The sequence below is a fragment of the Lupinus angustifolius genome, chromosome LG01 (assembly GCF_001865875.1).
Source record: "Lupinus angustifolius cultivar Tanjil chromosome LG01, LupAngTanjil_v1.0, whole genome shotgun sequence".
NCBI classification, from domain to species: Eukaryota; Viridiplantae; Streptophyta; class Magnoliopsida; order Fabales; family Fabaceae; genus Lupinus; species Lupinus angustifolius.
The window spans coordinates 25,960,290-25,974,002 of record NC_032009.1 but is presented as its reverse complement, the minus strand read 5'-3'; the positions used below and the strand labels follow the sequence as shown (position 1 = coordinate 25,974,002).

Below are 13,713 nucleotides of genomic sequence, written 5' to 3'. Positions count from 1 at the left end.
GGAATGAAAAGCTAAATGAAAGTTTTCCTATTGATGAATTGAGTTTCATTCTGCTTTATACTTACTTTTTAAACGTCCAAAATGGGAGGGGTCCAAAAATCCCACACTATCACTGCTCATATAGAGAAAACTCCCAAACTGAAGGAAGGAGGCTTTTGAGATAGTGCAGCCTAACATTGCACCAAAATATAGGAGCACATCTTTTTTCCCACATTTTATGTCACTCCATGTGTCACGAACTGTGATTGGTTGAAAAAGATATATTTAAGTTAAAGTTTAATTATTAAGTATTTTTCTGACCAATCATAGCTCATGACAAATGATATAACTCATATTGTAGGACAGAAGATGTGCTCCTCAAAATGTATACTCAATTATGGAAATATACATACAACATCGTGAGAGATGTTATTTGTACATCTATTTCTCATAACTTTTACAAACCAAAGGATAAGCACTTGCATTATAGAATGTAAAGTTGTCCAAATTTGTGAGAAATAATGTTCAACTTTTGTATCCTTTGACATTTTAAGGAAGACTTTGGTCTGAGTAAAATTGAATAGGAACTGTCAACTAATTACAGAATCAATAGACTTATGTATGATCTTGCATCCATTTGCATTTTCTTAGCCCTTTCAATTCTGAGTTAATTCCAAATAATGCAGTCAAACTAATGTGATATGAGCCATAAACAATCACTTATAGAAATACTAATACACATTTTCTATCATTATGTTTAACCTCTAGACCCTACTCCAATGTATTATACACAACCCATAAAATATACATTAGACAATCCAATCACCATGTTCTATATCCACCCTCTGATGATACCAAAGTAATGCTCGGTGAACTTGGTAGAACTTTTTATGATCAAATACTGAAATCTCTCGATCTCGGTATACGTCTGCAATCTGCAGGTGCCCAACCAATCAACTGCTTCTCATTGTCGAATATCATCACTTTGTCTTGCATGGATATGTCTGCATAAACAAGGTCAATACTTTTATGATGCTTTTTGATGAAAACTGCTATGAATTTTAATACAAGTGATAATACCCATTACTCAAAAGCAGAACAAGAAGAAAGAAAGGTAGTAAGAACATTCCTACCTCCAATTAGGTTCAGTTCCTCCATTCCTACTTCAGAGCCATTTAGAATGCCTAGACAAACATTTCCCATGTTCTGGCACAACAAATTGTTTCATTCACACATGAAATGTGTATAATAGTGATAAAGAAGTTAAGAAACATAGAACATACTAATAGGTTAGAACTTAGAACTCACTGATATTATCAGATAAGCTTCAGGAGGAATTTCGAACTGAGTTTTAACTCTTCCACCACTGGCGAAACTAAGCACTAGAGGCTTGAAGTATTTCTTTACTTCACGTATGCTTCTGAAAGACCTTTTACCTTGCCAACAAAGAGGGACAGTATGATCATCATGTGCTGCTTTTATGGGCTTTCCAGTTAATTCCTTCTTCAACTACACATGGAAATTGATTAAAACACCCATCTTAAGTAGTCTGCCAGAGTTTTGTAGTATTACCGAAGGAAGTACTTTTAGAGAGTGAATTTGGCACAACAATAAGGTTATTCCTTATTGAGTATGAGGTCATGAGTTCAAATTCTGAAAACAGTCTGTCTGCTTATCGGATAAAACTACGTATATCTACACTCTTCAGACCCCACTAAGTGGAAGCTATGTGCATTAGGCCACCCTTTTATTTTTTACTAAAGAAAGTACTTTTCTTTTTAAACATCAATGACATGATCTTAGCACAAATGCCTCATGGTTATGAAGTGAAAATTGCTATGGTACCTTGACAGGTACTATACTCGAGGTGAATTGTCATATATTCATTAAGCATTGATATTAGAAGAAATGTTTAAAATTTTGTTAGTTAACCAACAACCAATGAAATATTTGATAGGTATCCTAGAATTTCCCTATGAAATGAAATACTTCAAGTTGGGATATAGAGAAAATTGATTTAACTGACCCAAGATATCAATGCTTGGTAAGCCTTAGAGTTGAAGTAAGTGTATGAACTCCCAGTGTCAAAAACAGCAAGCAGATTTCCTACCCCGGTCCTCTTTCCTCCGAAAACAAGTTCACCTGGCCCGGCTGAGTAATGTTTGCTGACACAAACAACAAGGAACATTTAATCAGAAGATATCATAGAACTATGAATCATTACAATACATGTGGAAAAGGTGAAAGGAGGAGCTTGGTTTCTGAACCTCCTATTACTTACGAATTTATAGATGACATCGGAATCCAACTCACTTGAGAAGAATGATAAGCATTTCCAAAGAAGATGTACCCTCCTCCTTGTGCACTTAAACAGTGCCCGACGACATTTTTCATCAAGCCCTGACTACTTAGCTGTGATATAAAGCTGGATTTTCCCCGGCCAAGGCCAAGAATTCCGTCTAAGGGGTGGTAAGATGATGCTGGAAAAATCTGATCATATCCACATCTGTTGAGAGGAACCAGAAAAGAGGTGCATCACAAAACTTTTCTAAGTTTCTTACTTTCTTGTTAACAAAAATACATTGGTTTAATCATCAGGGGTGTGCTTAGGTAGCCATGAATTGATCAGATATATTCTTAAGATCTTCCTATGTTATGCCAAATAGTCAATTTGAAGATTTTCCGGTTAGGTGTTACTTGCTTGGGATTTATTATTCAAACCTCACGATTTCTGAACTTTCATCACAAATTTGTTGGACAGTAAAAAGAAAAGAAGTTTAATCATTCTTGAATGTGAAATACATACTATGAGAAACATAATTGTATTATTTAGTCTTAATCTCTCAATTTTCCTTGCTTCTAAATATTATTCCATAAGGTAGCCAAAACAATCAACATAAACAATTAAACATGCATATTGCATATTATTAGGTGAGATGTCATAGGGGTCAATGCATACGTTCTTATTTCTTACTTTGAAATGCACATGAACTTTGATCTAATTCAAGACCTTTTCCAAAAAACTGCTTACAGAATCAAATACCGAATTTTCAAGAGAACAAACATAGATTAAGGTTTGATGAATAAAATGGTTGAAATGGTAAAGCAAAGTTTTCAGAGTTACTAACCCAAGTGCCATTCGAACTTTAAGTTGGATTTCATTGGTGAAGTTGAGAAGGAAAACATCCTTGACAAGTACACCAAGGGATGAGTAATGATCTGCATACTCAAGTTCATAGTCACATTGATTAGGGTCATCACAGTTATAGTCACCAGTTTGGTGCAAAGATGCACATATTGGATCCTTGCAGGGAACTAAGTCATTGCTGGGCCTGTATAGTGGATGTGGTGTCTGAAAAATAAGGAACAAATCAATACCAATCATTGAAACAGCTTCTCCACGTAAGGCCGTTAGATATATTTGGATTGATAGAGCATATTAAAGATTTAGTTAGTTCCATTTTATTTGAGTTTATTATTATTGAGGTTTATCATCCTATCAATAAACAAAAGTTATTTTATAAGCAGAAGTTGTTAGGAACGATAGGATGATAAACTCCAATAATAACTATCACGGCAAACATAAACTATAGATAAACTCAAATAAAATGGAATGAACTAAATCCTAAATAAGATGATGCTCTATCAATCCAAATATATCTAACAAAGACTACATACATCTATTAATCTCATATCCCACTAAGTAGGAGTCTCATGCACTCGGCAGCCATTTTTTATGTATCTATTATCTATCTTTATGCAAGGATGAGCTTATCAATGTCATATAACTTTGTACTTTGTCAATTACAGTATTTAAAGAATAAACAATTTCTGGGTTCTTCCATCTAGTTAAGGTAATACCTCAGAGCAATGGGAACAAGGGGCATCACATTGGAGCCATGTGAGGTCACTACCAGTGTCAACATCTAGAAAATAAGGCCTTGGTGGCTGCCCAATGTTGACAGTAACATTGTAGAATCTGCAAATGTTGAAAGTAACCATGAATTATGTCGGAATAACTTAAGAATTGATTTCACCAGGAATTGTTCTAAAATAAATTAGTGTCCCAGCAAGGACTGTCCTAAGGGAAGTATAAAAATAGAAACATTATATTGAAAATCATAACTTTTATACTATTTTGCAATGCAAAGTTTCTATCTTAAATGCCTTATCAAATGCCCTTAGCATTCTTTTATAAACTATTGTTTGTCAAAATGCAATGGATATATGAGACCTGGAAACAATAAATAAAAAGGTAAAAAAGACAGAATGTTTGTGAATTGTAATAAGCATAAGAGAACAAAGCTATCACATTTTATAGATTTCACACATTTAATACAGGTTGAATTGTTTTACAACATATCTTTATTAATTTCTTAGCCAAGTTACTTTATACTATAAATAAGGTTTTTCATACCTTGACCAAAGTACGAGAAAGTATTATAATACTCACTTTTACACTTTTATAATATTTTCACATTAATAAGATTTGTTTGTGAATTATTATTTTTTGGAGGTTAACATTTTTCTCCAAAAACCAACTTGCTTAAACTGAAAAGCATTTTCTCCCTTCCTCTGTTTATTACACGTGATTAAAAAAATACATAACAAATAAGGGAATATCACACATTGATGCACATGAAACATCAGTAACATACACTGCTTGAATCTTCTATATACATGATAAAGATCTATTGTCATAAACTATATCTTAAACCATATTATGAATCATTAATATTGAAGCAAAAATAAAAAATATTAAATGTTTAATTTTTTTAATTGACATAATATATTTTCATTAATCTAGACATGGTTTGTGAGACAATTTGTGACAGCAAATTCTTATTTATCTATACCTCCCTTTATGTTATTTCAATAATGAATTACAAAATATTAAAATTTAAAAGGAAGAGAAAGGTGAAATCATTACAAAAATGAAAAGAAGAAATATACCCCTCCAATTAATATGAATTTGGATATTCACATCTTTAAAAACATGATGAATGTTGTCCACAAAAAGTTACTTTTAAGTGCAATACATAACAAATAAGTATCTATTCAATGCATTAAAACAGTCAAAAGTCAAAACATAAAAGTTTTGTACACATGAATCACCAAAACAAATAAGGCATAGGCATCCAAGGTAGAAAGAAAGCATTACAAACACAAAAAAGTAAAGTTATTGGACATACCCAACAGGATAAACATTGCCATAAAGGGGAAACACAATGGAGCTTGAGCCAGCTAGATTCATGACCCAACTTGAGGTTGATGGCATGGCTTCTTCATCACCATGGAAAAACATAGATTTTCTTCCACCATTTTTGTTTTTACTACTACCAAACCAAGCTGAACAAGTAGACAAATTCAACACCATAACTGTCACAACTACCACCACCCATCCTACTTTCCTTATCTTCATCATTAATTTTTTTAACCTATGGTATTGGAGATTATGAATATGTGTGTGTGTGTTTAATGAAATATATGAGATGAAATTGAAGACTTTGGGTTGACTTTAAATTAAAATTATGGTGGTGGTGATTCCTTGAAGCTTGAAAGAATTGTTATACATTAATCAAGGTAAGGTAAGGATTCATTGGAGGGAGGGTATTGCTTTTTCTTGCTGTAAGTTTTTAAGAATAATCATTGTCGTATGGTTTGGGCTTATGTGGGATTGCTTGTGGTGCATACATGTAATGCAATGTTCCTTTCTTCCTAGCATAAACTACTTTGTCCTTTAAACAAAATTGCATTTCTTCCATTTAGAAAAAATAAATAAAATTGTTGCATAGTACACTAAGCTTTACATAGGGGACCTATGATTATAGATGTACACAATTTTACTTTCATTTACCTGGCAAGTAACCATAGGATTACTTATGGAGGCTCACCCTCTTCTCATTCATTTTTATGAGAACCTTTAAAAGTATATTAAAAAAGAAAGAAAAAATTGGGAGCAGAAGCAGTGAATTGCTCTTTTGGTTATGTATGTGTTTGTCTATTTGTAACTTTTCCTGAAACTTCTAGAACAGGGGAAATAGTGATTGTTTACAAAAAAAAATTATATACAAAGACTCATTATATTACGTTTTGGTTTTGACACCATTTTGAATTAGTAAAATAACTGTTAACTTAGAAGAAGTTCATCTGTAATTCTGTCAATGATAATCTTATAAATTTAACTCCAATTCTAAAAAATAATTTTACATCGGAATCATAAAATTATACTTCCTTGTCAACCATCTATAAAAGCTAGTTTTTTTTAGAAAATATAGTTTTAACAATAAATAATAAATGATGGAATATATTTCGTTATACAAAAAAAAATATAACTCCAAAGGATAGTACAAAAAAATCGAAGTGCTACATTATTATTATGATATTTCTTTATCAAATGGTCTGCATTTTCTTAAGTTCGGATATATTTCATCCAGCATAGGTTCACACATTATCAACCTTTGGAACAAAAAATGAAAGAACTGCAAACAGAAAACTAAACTAGCATTCAGAAATCTAACTTATTAAGTACAAATAACATAAATGTTATATTACATTTAACAATTATAAGGATCTATAAAATAGACTCACGAGTCTTATGATAATGAATTTCTATAAAAAATCTCAAATTTCAAGATGGCAAGGAAATGAAATAAGATTAAGAAAGATGCTTAGGCTCTGTACTAAGGGATCACGTTATATCCAATGTATCAGTTGTATGGGTTGCACCATGTGTCCGAGAAGCCCATATTCCAAAGACAAGAAACCAGAAAACAATCAAGATTGCCCAATAACGTGCAGGTCCATACTTGATTCTGGTGAGCACAAACTGCAATATGAGGTGAGGTATACATAATCAGAAGAAAAAAATAGATTTACATTAATTCCGGGATTGATGAGAATACTAATAGTGTAAGATTTTTTACATTAACAAACACATCATCCGTCATTAATCTTATATAAAAATAATATACTATGGATGATGTATGGATCATGTAAAACAAAGTATGTAGTACGAATACTATCCATACAGTATTTTCCAGACCCTTTTAGCCATTTATTCCTTCACAGTTACAATGACTGTCAGGAATATGTGCATCTTCTGTATACTTTTTCATGCCATCATAATTTAGCAAATAATTCATTCACTTAATCACAGTCCCTTAAGCCAAAACATAAAGTCAGGGTCTTCTTTCATATTCAATTACTTCTGAACACAGATAAATTGTGATCCAGCCAAAAAAGAATCTAAATTGAATCAAATTTCTTTAGCAAGAAGTATGAATAAGGACCAAAAAGAAGAAATCCCTCCATTTTATAATATCTGTCGTTTAGACTTTTGCTCAAAAAATTAAGAAATGTGTTACTAAAACCCTGAATTTTGGGTACTATAACAACATTTGACTAAATTGTCCTCTCACTCCATTATTGCTCTATCATTTTATTCAGTGGACATTCCCAGAAACAAGGATATAGTTGGAAAAATAATTAATACCATATTGGTTTTCTGAAGTGATAGATAAAATGAACAAAATGTTATCTCTAAAGCAACAAATGCTATGAAACAGAGGGAGTAGATGAGATACTTACAAAGCGGAAGAAAACCACCACTGTTAAAGCACAGACACATCCAAATATGATGTGAAGGCCACTTTTCGTAGTTTTCTGCACAACAAATACAGGTTGTATTACAGATATGCTACTAACCAAAATGAAAATTAGCAGGGAAGAAGCAATCGATAAATCCAACGAGTGAAACAAGTTTTTTCCACTGGCAAGGTCGGCTAAATGGGTCAAATGCAGTAATTGGTTTCTATCATAAACCATATATTCCAAAATGTAAATCTCCTGCATGATCAAACTACCTAGAGCAAGATTCAATTATCTTTTCCTCAGTAGATACTACTAATTCAGCTTTCTAAGAAGCGACGAGACATGTAATCACATTTCCCAAACACAACCAACACCAGAAGAGTATATCTTTCAAGAACCAACCAAGAAAACTATATACAAGGAAGTTCAAGAGAAAGCTAAGTATGCAGCAATGCTAATCCCTTTGCCCATCTAAATTTTCAACTTGCTTGACGTAGCCATGAGTAGAATACCAAAATCAATTTTGAGGGCCAGGATACAAGCATTATTATGCTAGACCTACACAAACTGAAAGACAGCCAAAAATGCAGAATGTCAAAAGAGTTTAGCCTCTACGTTTTTACCAAAGCCTTAGTAGTTAACCATAAAAATTGTTTTAGGGCGCAACAAGCTTTTTGTGACCTGGAAGTCATGGGTTCAAATCCTAGAAACAACCTATTTTCTTACAAGAGTAAGGTTGCAGCATCTACCCTCCCCAAACCGCACTAGTGGGAGCCTCGTATACTAGGTCGCCCTTGTTTGTAGATGGATACACCAAGTGCTCTGCAGAGCTCAAAGAGAATTGTTCCACAGAAAAGTAGCCACTTCACAGTGCAAAATAAGTAACATCTTTTTCTTAGATAGATTTGCACATACCAAAAGAAAGTGAGTTGTGAGCCCATTGAAATTAGAAGAAGTGATTTCTTTTAATTTGTAAAGCACTGGTATACTAACAAAAGACTAGACCTTGGGTGAAGCTTTGGAGTTCTAGATGATTTTGCCAAGGAAGCTTGAAGGTTGGTCGGAAGTGTATGTCACAAACTGAAAGAAATAAATTCAAGAGAACTCTCCAGAAGTCCAAAATCCAACTCTACTATCATGCTTGCCTGAGACAAACAGAATGAACTACGACCGAGGGGGGTTTCAGTTCATGAGTTTCACTGGCCTTCAAATATCCATGAAAACTGATGCCCCAATTTAGAAAATAACCTGAATAGAATAGAATGGAAAGGTGAAATGTGCGAAGTAGAGAGATGGCAAAGGAGGGACAAGGCCTATAAGAAATAAAATTCCCCACCCAAACGATCTGCCCAGAGTTATCTAAAAAAGATATCCTTGGGAAATAGATATATCATGGACTAGAGTGAGTTGCAATGATTGCTCGGTTAGCACCTTGCCCATCTTTTCCGGAGTGCAACTCCTCTTTATATAAGCACATATCCTGCTAAACCCAAACCATACTTGCTAAAAATCAAGACCAATTGACAAGATACCATAAGGATGGTATGTAAATGGATGCTTTGTAGAAGCAAGCATAAAAATGCTCACAATTCAGAATATACTCGCAAACATAATCAGACCATTCCTTTTCTGGTAAAACATAATATAACCATTCATATATACTACAATTGGCAGATTATCCTTTCTGTTCCCCGATTTTTAATTTTATCTTTTATCCTTGTTTGCATACACAAATGAGATTCTCAAACATAAATCTTAACGGTATATATAGATAGAGGAAAAGGTTTTGAGTAAACCACACCCTTGTTTTCAGGGGCAGCCTTTCTTCCCCCCGAAATCATCCTTAATTAATTTTGTGGATATCTTAAACTGTAAACTTCACAAAATTTAGAGGATTTTAAACCAAAGGAAAAGAAATTTACTCCCTGTTCCTCCAAACTCCCAAATATACCCTAAAAATCCTTTCATACGAGCTTACAAATTGTGAGCCCAAAACGAAAAATAAAACCTTACTGAACCCCAAAGTTCCAATCCCATTTCAAAAGAAATCCATAAAAGCCCTAAAAAATTTGTCCCCACATTACTGCTTCTTCATTTCTACCATTCGTGACTGCTTCTTCCTTCGTTTTATACTGGGTTGTACTTCATTCTTTTAATGTGTAGTTTTATTTCATATCAAAAACTTTACGGCCGGTTTAGTGGCCACCATAGGATAACAACATGATAGGATAGAGAGTAAGATATGAGCAGGATAAATAACGATGTCAATAATATGATGGCGATGCTGGTTGCGACTGTGGTGTGAGGGTATGAAGATATGAGGGGAAAACATTGTACTTTCCTATCTTACTCATTTCTAATCTAGTTTCCCTGGGGGATATAAACTAAAATAGATAAACAAGATATGATTTGCCAACATGATAGCCCTATTGTATCTTGTCTCTCTTATCTTGTCTCTCTTATCTTGTCCACCAACTGATTCCTTAGTTGATACTTGATAGTAATGTTATTTATGAGTTATGAACTTGTGTGAGTTTATTATACATTTTTTAAATTTCCATAAAAGTTTAATTAATTGTTAATTTTGTGATTTGTAGGTTTTTTTCTTATTTTGTTATTTTATATATGTAAATAAATGTTTAAATCTCCCTCCCAATCTTACGTAAGACCTTGTAACTCTCTTGCTTGACTTTTCCCTCTACTGCATCTTAGTAGGGGGAAAGTGGCAGCGTTCGACCCTATTGGTGATCAGTATACAGAATTCCAGTTTATAAATTTCAACCGTAAGATGGGAGCCCATTATTAACTAATGTCCTGTACTATCCATCATTTTTCCCAGTCCACTTATTGAATTTGTACTATGTACTTAATACAAAAATTATTGGTAGAATATTTTTGATAAGGATGAAAGCAACTTCTTTAAGTAAAAGTGCTAGCAACAATTGTTCAATTATTATTTGATCTAGCAGACTAAAAGACACAAGCATAAAGCCAGTCCCTAGCAAATATGTGAAGGAATACATTTATAAGAGACCTAAAGTAGTGGCTTTGCTCCACGTGTTAGCAACATATAATGCATGCATCACCTATCATAACCTTCTGAAAATGTAAGCCTGTGATAATTTTGTAACTAGGTAAGCTCAGAGTAAAGATGGTTATGCAGAAAACGGTAAGGGGTCATGTATGCATATGCAGGCACATTCAGGAAAAGAAAGAACATCTACAAAAGAGTGTCACATGTATAAAGATTAGTATTTTATGTATCTATCACAAATTCACAATTGATATTCAATTATAAGTACCTCTCCAACACGAGGAGCTATGAACCACACCAGGGTGATAGTAAGCAGCCCAGTAGCAAGCAGGATCCCTGTACCTTCCGCAGCCCATTTCAATGCAGGATGCGTAGCAGGGCCAGCCTCTTCAGTTACGATATTTGAAGGCTGCTCATAAATAGCCTGCGAAAATGTTTCCATGATGCTATTGTTATTATTGTTACTGTTATTATGAGGACAAAACCATAGTGCAATCTCACTTAGCCACTGCCTACTGATAAAAGCCACAGCATCAGGATCCACACCAGTATTAGAATGAACATGTGCAGGACCAGGATTACCGTTGGCAATTCCTTCCCTTAATGATTCATACTCTTTTAAATAACTAATAACCTTATTGAAGTCAGAAATTCTGATATTTTTTGCTATATGTCCACATATTTCACAAATGGTAGAACCATGGCTGACAAACCATTTGAGTGCACAAGCATAGTGGACTAAAGCAAGGTCATTTTTACAACAACAACCGAGCTCAATTAATGTATCTTGAGGAGACAAATCACTTTCCAAATCACTTTTACAAATGAAAACCTCACCATCAGGGCTAACAAATTCCACCACCCTCGAGTTGTTTTCGACATTTCTGTCCAGAGGGATTTGCTTTGGAATTTCATCACCATCATCAGACTTAAGTTCCTCATTGCTTTTACACACTTCTATAACCGGAGAGATGCCCAACAATTCTAGCGCGGCATCTCCCATTTTATCAGATTCAACACATTGGCACACGCGACAGGTTGGCAAGCTTGCATCCCTCTCCAGGCTAATGCAAGAGTGAGATTCTAATTCCCCAGCCTCAACACTTGATGTACCATCATTGATAACTTCTTCCTTCACCATTTCTGACTCATTTTCTTTTCTCATTTGATCTGTTTCCTTCATATCTAAACTTAAAATTTGCGCTTCCAGATTATCAATCCCCTCTACTTCAAAAGGCTCACTCACTTTAGTTCATCAAGGACACCGGTGCACCAACAAAAAACAAGCACACGCAAATTCTTCGAGCACAAAAGGAACTAGAGGCTTTTAGAATAAAGCAATGCCTAGGAGCAAATCCAATAGGTTGATGTATATATTTTCTCAATGCTGCAGTCTCAGTTCTTTATTACCTGAATCACATTATAACTTAATTACAAGTTACAAGTAAAATTTCAAACTCTAAACAGCAGAGTCATAACACACAGAAATTCTTATGTATCCTGAATTGTTTGAAACCAAAACAGAATTAAATGTAAAACTCTGCTTTTCTTTTCTTACAGTTCATTTACAACTGGCATCAGATTTGAATTAATGAAAAATATCATATCATAACAGCAATCACCAATGAGATTTTCTTCTTTAAAAGCTAATTATTGAAAATGAAAATGCAAATCCCTGAATTGTACAAAAAAATGATCATGAATTATTATGATAAAAATAATCACTTATGAAAAAAAGCGATTAAAAAGGAATGGAAATGAAAGAAACCGTGTGATAAGATAACGAAGGGACTTACCTGGATATCGAAAAAAGCTTAGGAGAAAAATTCAGAATCGAGAATTGAAAATTGATTTTTTGTTTGATTATACGTTGTGTGTGTCAGTTATATAAATACCCAGTCATGAAAGTGATTATTGGATACTCATCAGTTTAGTTTTCATGTTCGGTAGAGATACTGAAATTAGACGCTGTTATTTTTTATGAACAAAAAACCAACTCCTTTTAGTTGAAGTTCCGCAGAAATAGAAATAATATTTCCATTTTCTAACATAATTTTTTATTACAATTTAATTTATTACTTAAACTAGCTTAAATTGTAAAAGAAAGTAATTCAAAAAGGGAAAAGGAAATTATGTCGACATTAAAATGTAATTTTCATCTATGCTAATTTAATTATTTTATTCTTCTATTTTTTCTGTGTGTTTTTTGTTCTTTAGTATACTTGAATATATAAAATTAGTCTTTCGTGTAAGAATAATCATCCTTTTGATATACCTAGTAAATGTAAAAAATGATTTAAATAGTATAATTTGCACATGTGATTAAGTTGGTCTTCTAACAATTTTTATTCAAAAGATAAAAATGAATTTTCTTCAAACAATTATTTATTTTTATTAATTGATTATCTAAAATTTATTTCAATTATAGATATTTTTATGAATATTTAATTTTATTAGATATAATAGCATATTGGCAATTAAGGACAAAAACTTATTTTGTTATTTTATGTGTACGTCATAATGATATATGTAATCTGCACTAAATAATATCAATCCTTATTTTACCCTCAATTTTCAAAAAACGAAATTTCATTCCATAAGTTATTGGATTGTGATTATTTATACTAAGTATATTAAAATGTTGATTATTTTTAGAGAACAAATTATCTCTTGGTATATGGAGATAATTATCTTATTTAACAACTAAAATCATGACATGTTGTCTTATTTAATCATTTTTATAAAAATATTTATAAAATAAACAAAATAGTACACATGTCATATTTTAAATTGTTGAAAAAATAAATTATATCTCGGTAAGAAAAAATGTTTTATTCTCTTATTTTTATAAAATCATACAAGTTAGAAGATAAAATTACATAAAAATAAGAGATGAATTTTGCATAAATCAATAAGACCACAAACCAAAACTCCACTATACAAAAATGACACATGGAATGTCACTTAGGATTTAGGAAACACGTTTTGATTTTGGATAGATAGAAAAAAGAATTTGTTGCACATTCTTTTAAGTTAGAAAATGAAAACTGAAAATTGCACAATTAGAAAACTTAATAGAAAAAACTACACTTTTTATATCTTACAAA

The 13,713-nt window shown here is 32.7% G+C and overlaps 2 protein-coding genes across 2 annotated transcripts; both read right to left on the bottom strand.

The window, feature by feature from the left end:
* On the bottom strand, positions 598-5,701 carry LOC109358693 (aspartic proteinase Asp1-like). The gene is made up of 8 exons (XM_019603087.1): positions 5,172-5,701; positions 3,841-3,958; positions 3,108-3,331; positions 2,261-2,485; positions 2,006-2,144; positions 1,288-1,488; positions 1,113-1,185; positions 598-983 (listed from the first exon to the last, which is right to left on the bottom strand). Exons 1-8 carry the CDS (start codon positions 5,402-5,404, stop codon positions 874-876), a joined length of 1,323 nt encoding a protein of 440 aa, XP_019458632.1. The 5' UTR covers positions 5,405-5,701; the 3' UTR covers positions 598-873.
* Positions 6,487-12,605, bottom strand: LOC109358685. The gene is made up of 4 exons (XM_019603076.1): positions 12,403-12,605; positions 10,875-12,016; positions 7,570-7,644; positions 6,487-6,808 (listed from the first exon to the last, which is right to left on the bottom strand). Exons 2-4 carry the CDS (start codon positions 11,787-11,789, stop codon positions 6,671-6,673), a joined length of 1,128 nt encoding a protein of 375 aa, XP_019458621.1. The 5' UTR covers positions 11,790-12,016; positions 12,403-12,605; the 3' UTR covers positions 6,487-6,670.

Excerpts from the sequence above, each read along its gene's own strand:
- LOC109358693 (XM_019603087.1), bottom strand. The coding sequence starts at position 5,404 with ATGATGAAGATAAGGAAAGTAGGATGGGTGGTGGTAGTTGTGACAGTT. Across the intron at positions 2,145-2,260 it reads CCGATGTCATCTATAAATTC|CAAACATTACTCAGCCGGGC; the intron begins GTAAGTAATAGG and ends TGTTTGTGTCAG. Across the intron at positions 984-1,112 it reads GGAACTGAACCTAATTGGAG|ACATATCCATGCAAGACAAA; the intron begins GTAGGAATGTTC and ends TTGTTTATGCAG.
- LOC109358685 (XM_019603076.1), bottom strand. The coding sequence starts at position 11,789 with ATGAAGGAAACAGATCAAATGAGAAAAGAAAATGAGTCAGAAATGGTG. Across the intron at positions 7,645-10,874 it reads TAGCTCCTCGTGTTGGAGAG|AAAACTACGAAAAGTGGCCT; the intron begins GTACTTATAATT and ends TTTGTTGTGCAG. Across the intron at positions 6,809-7,569 it reads TGGTGGTTTTCTTCCGCTTT|TTTGTGCTCACCAGAATCAA; the intron begins GTAAGTATCTCA and ends CTCATATTGCAG.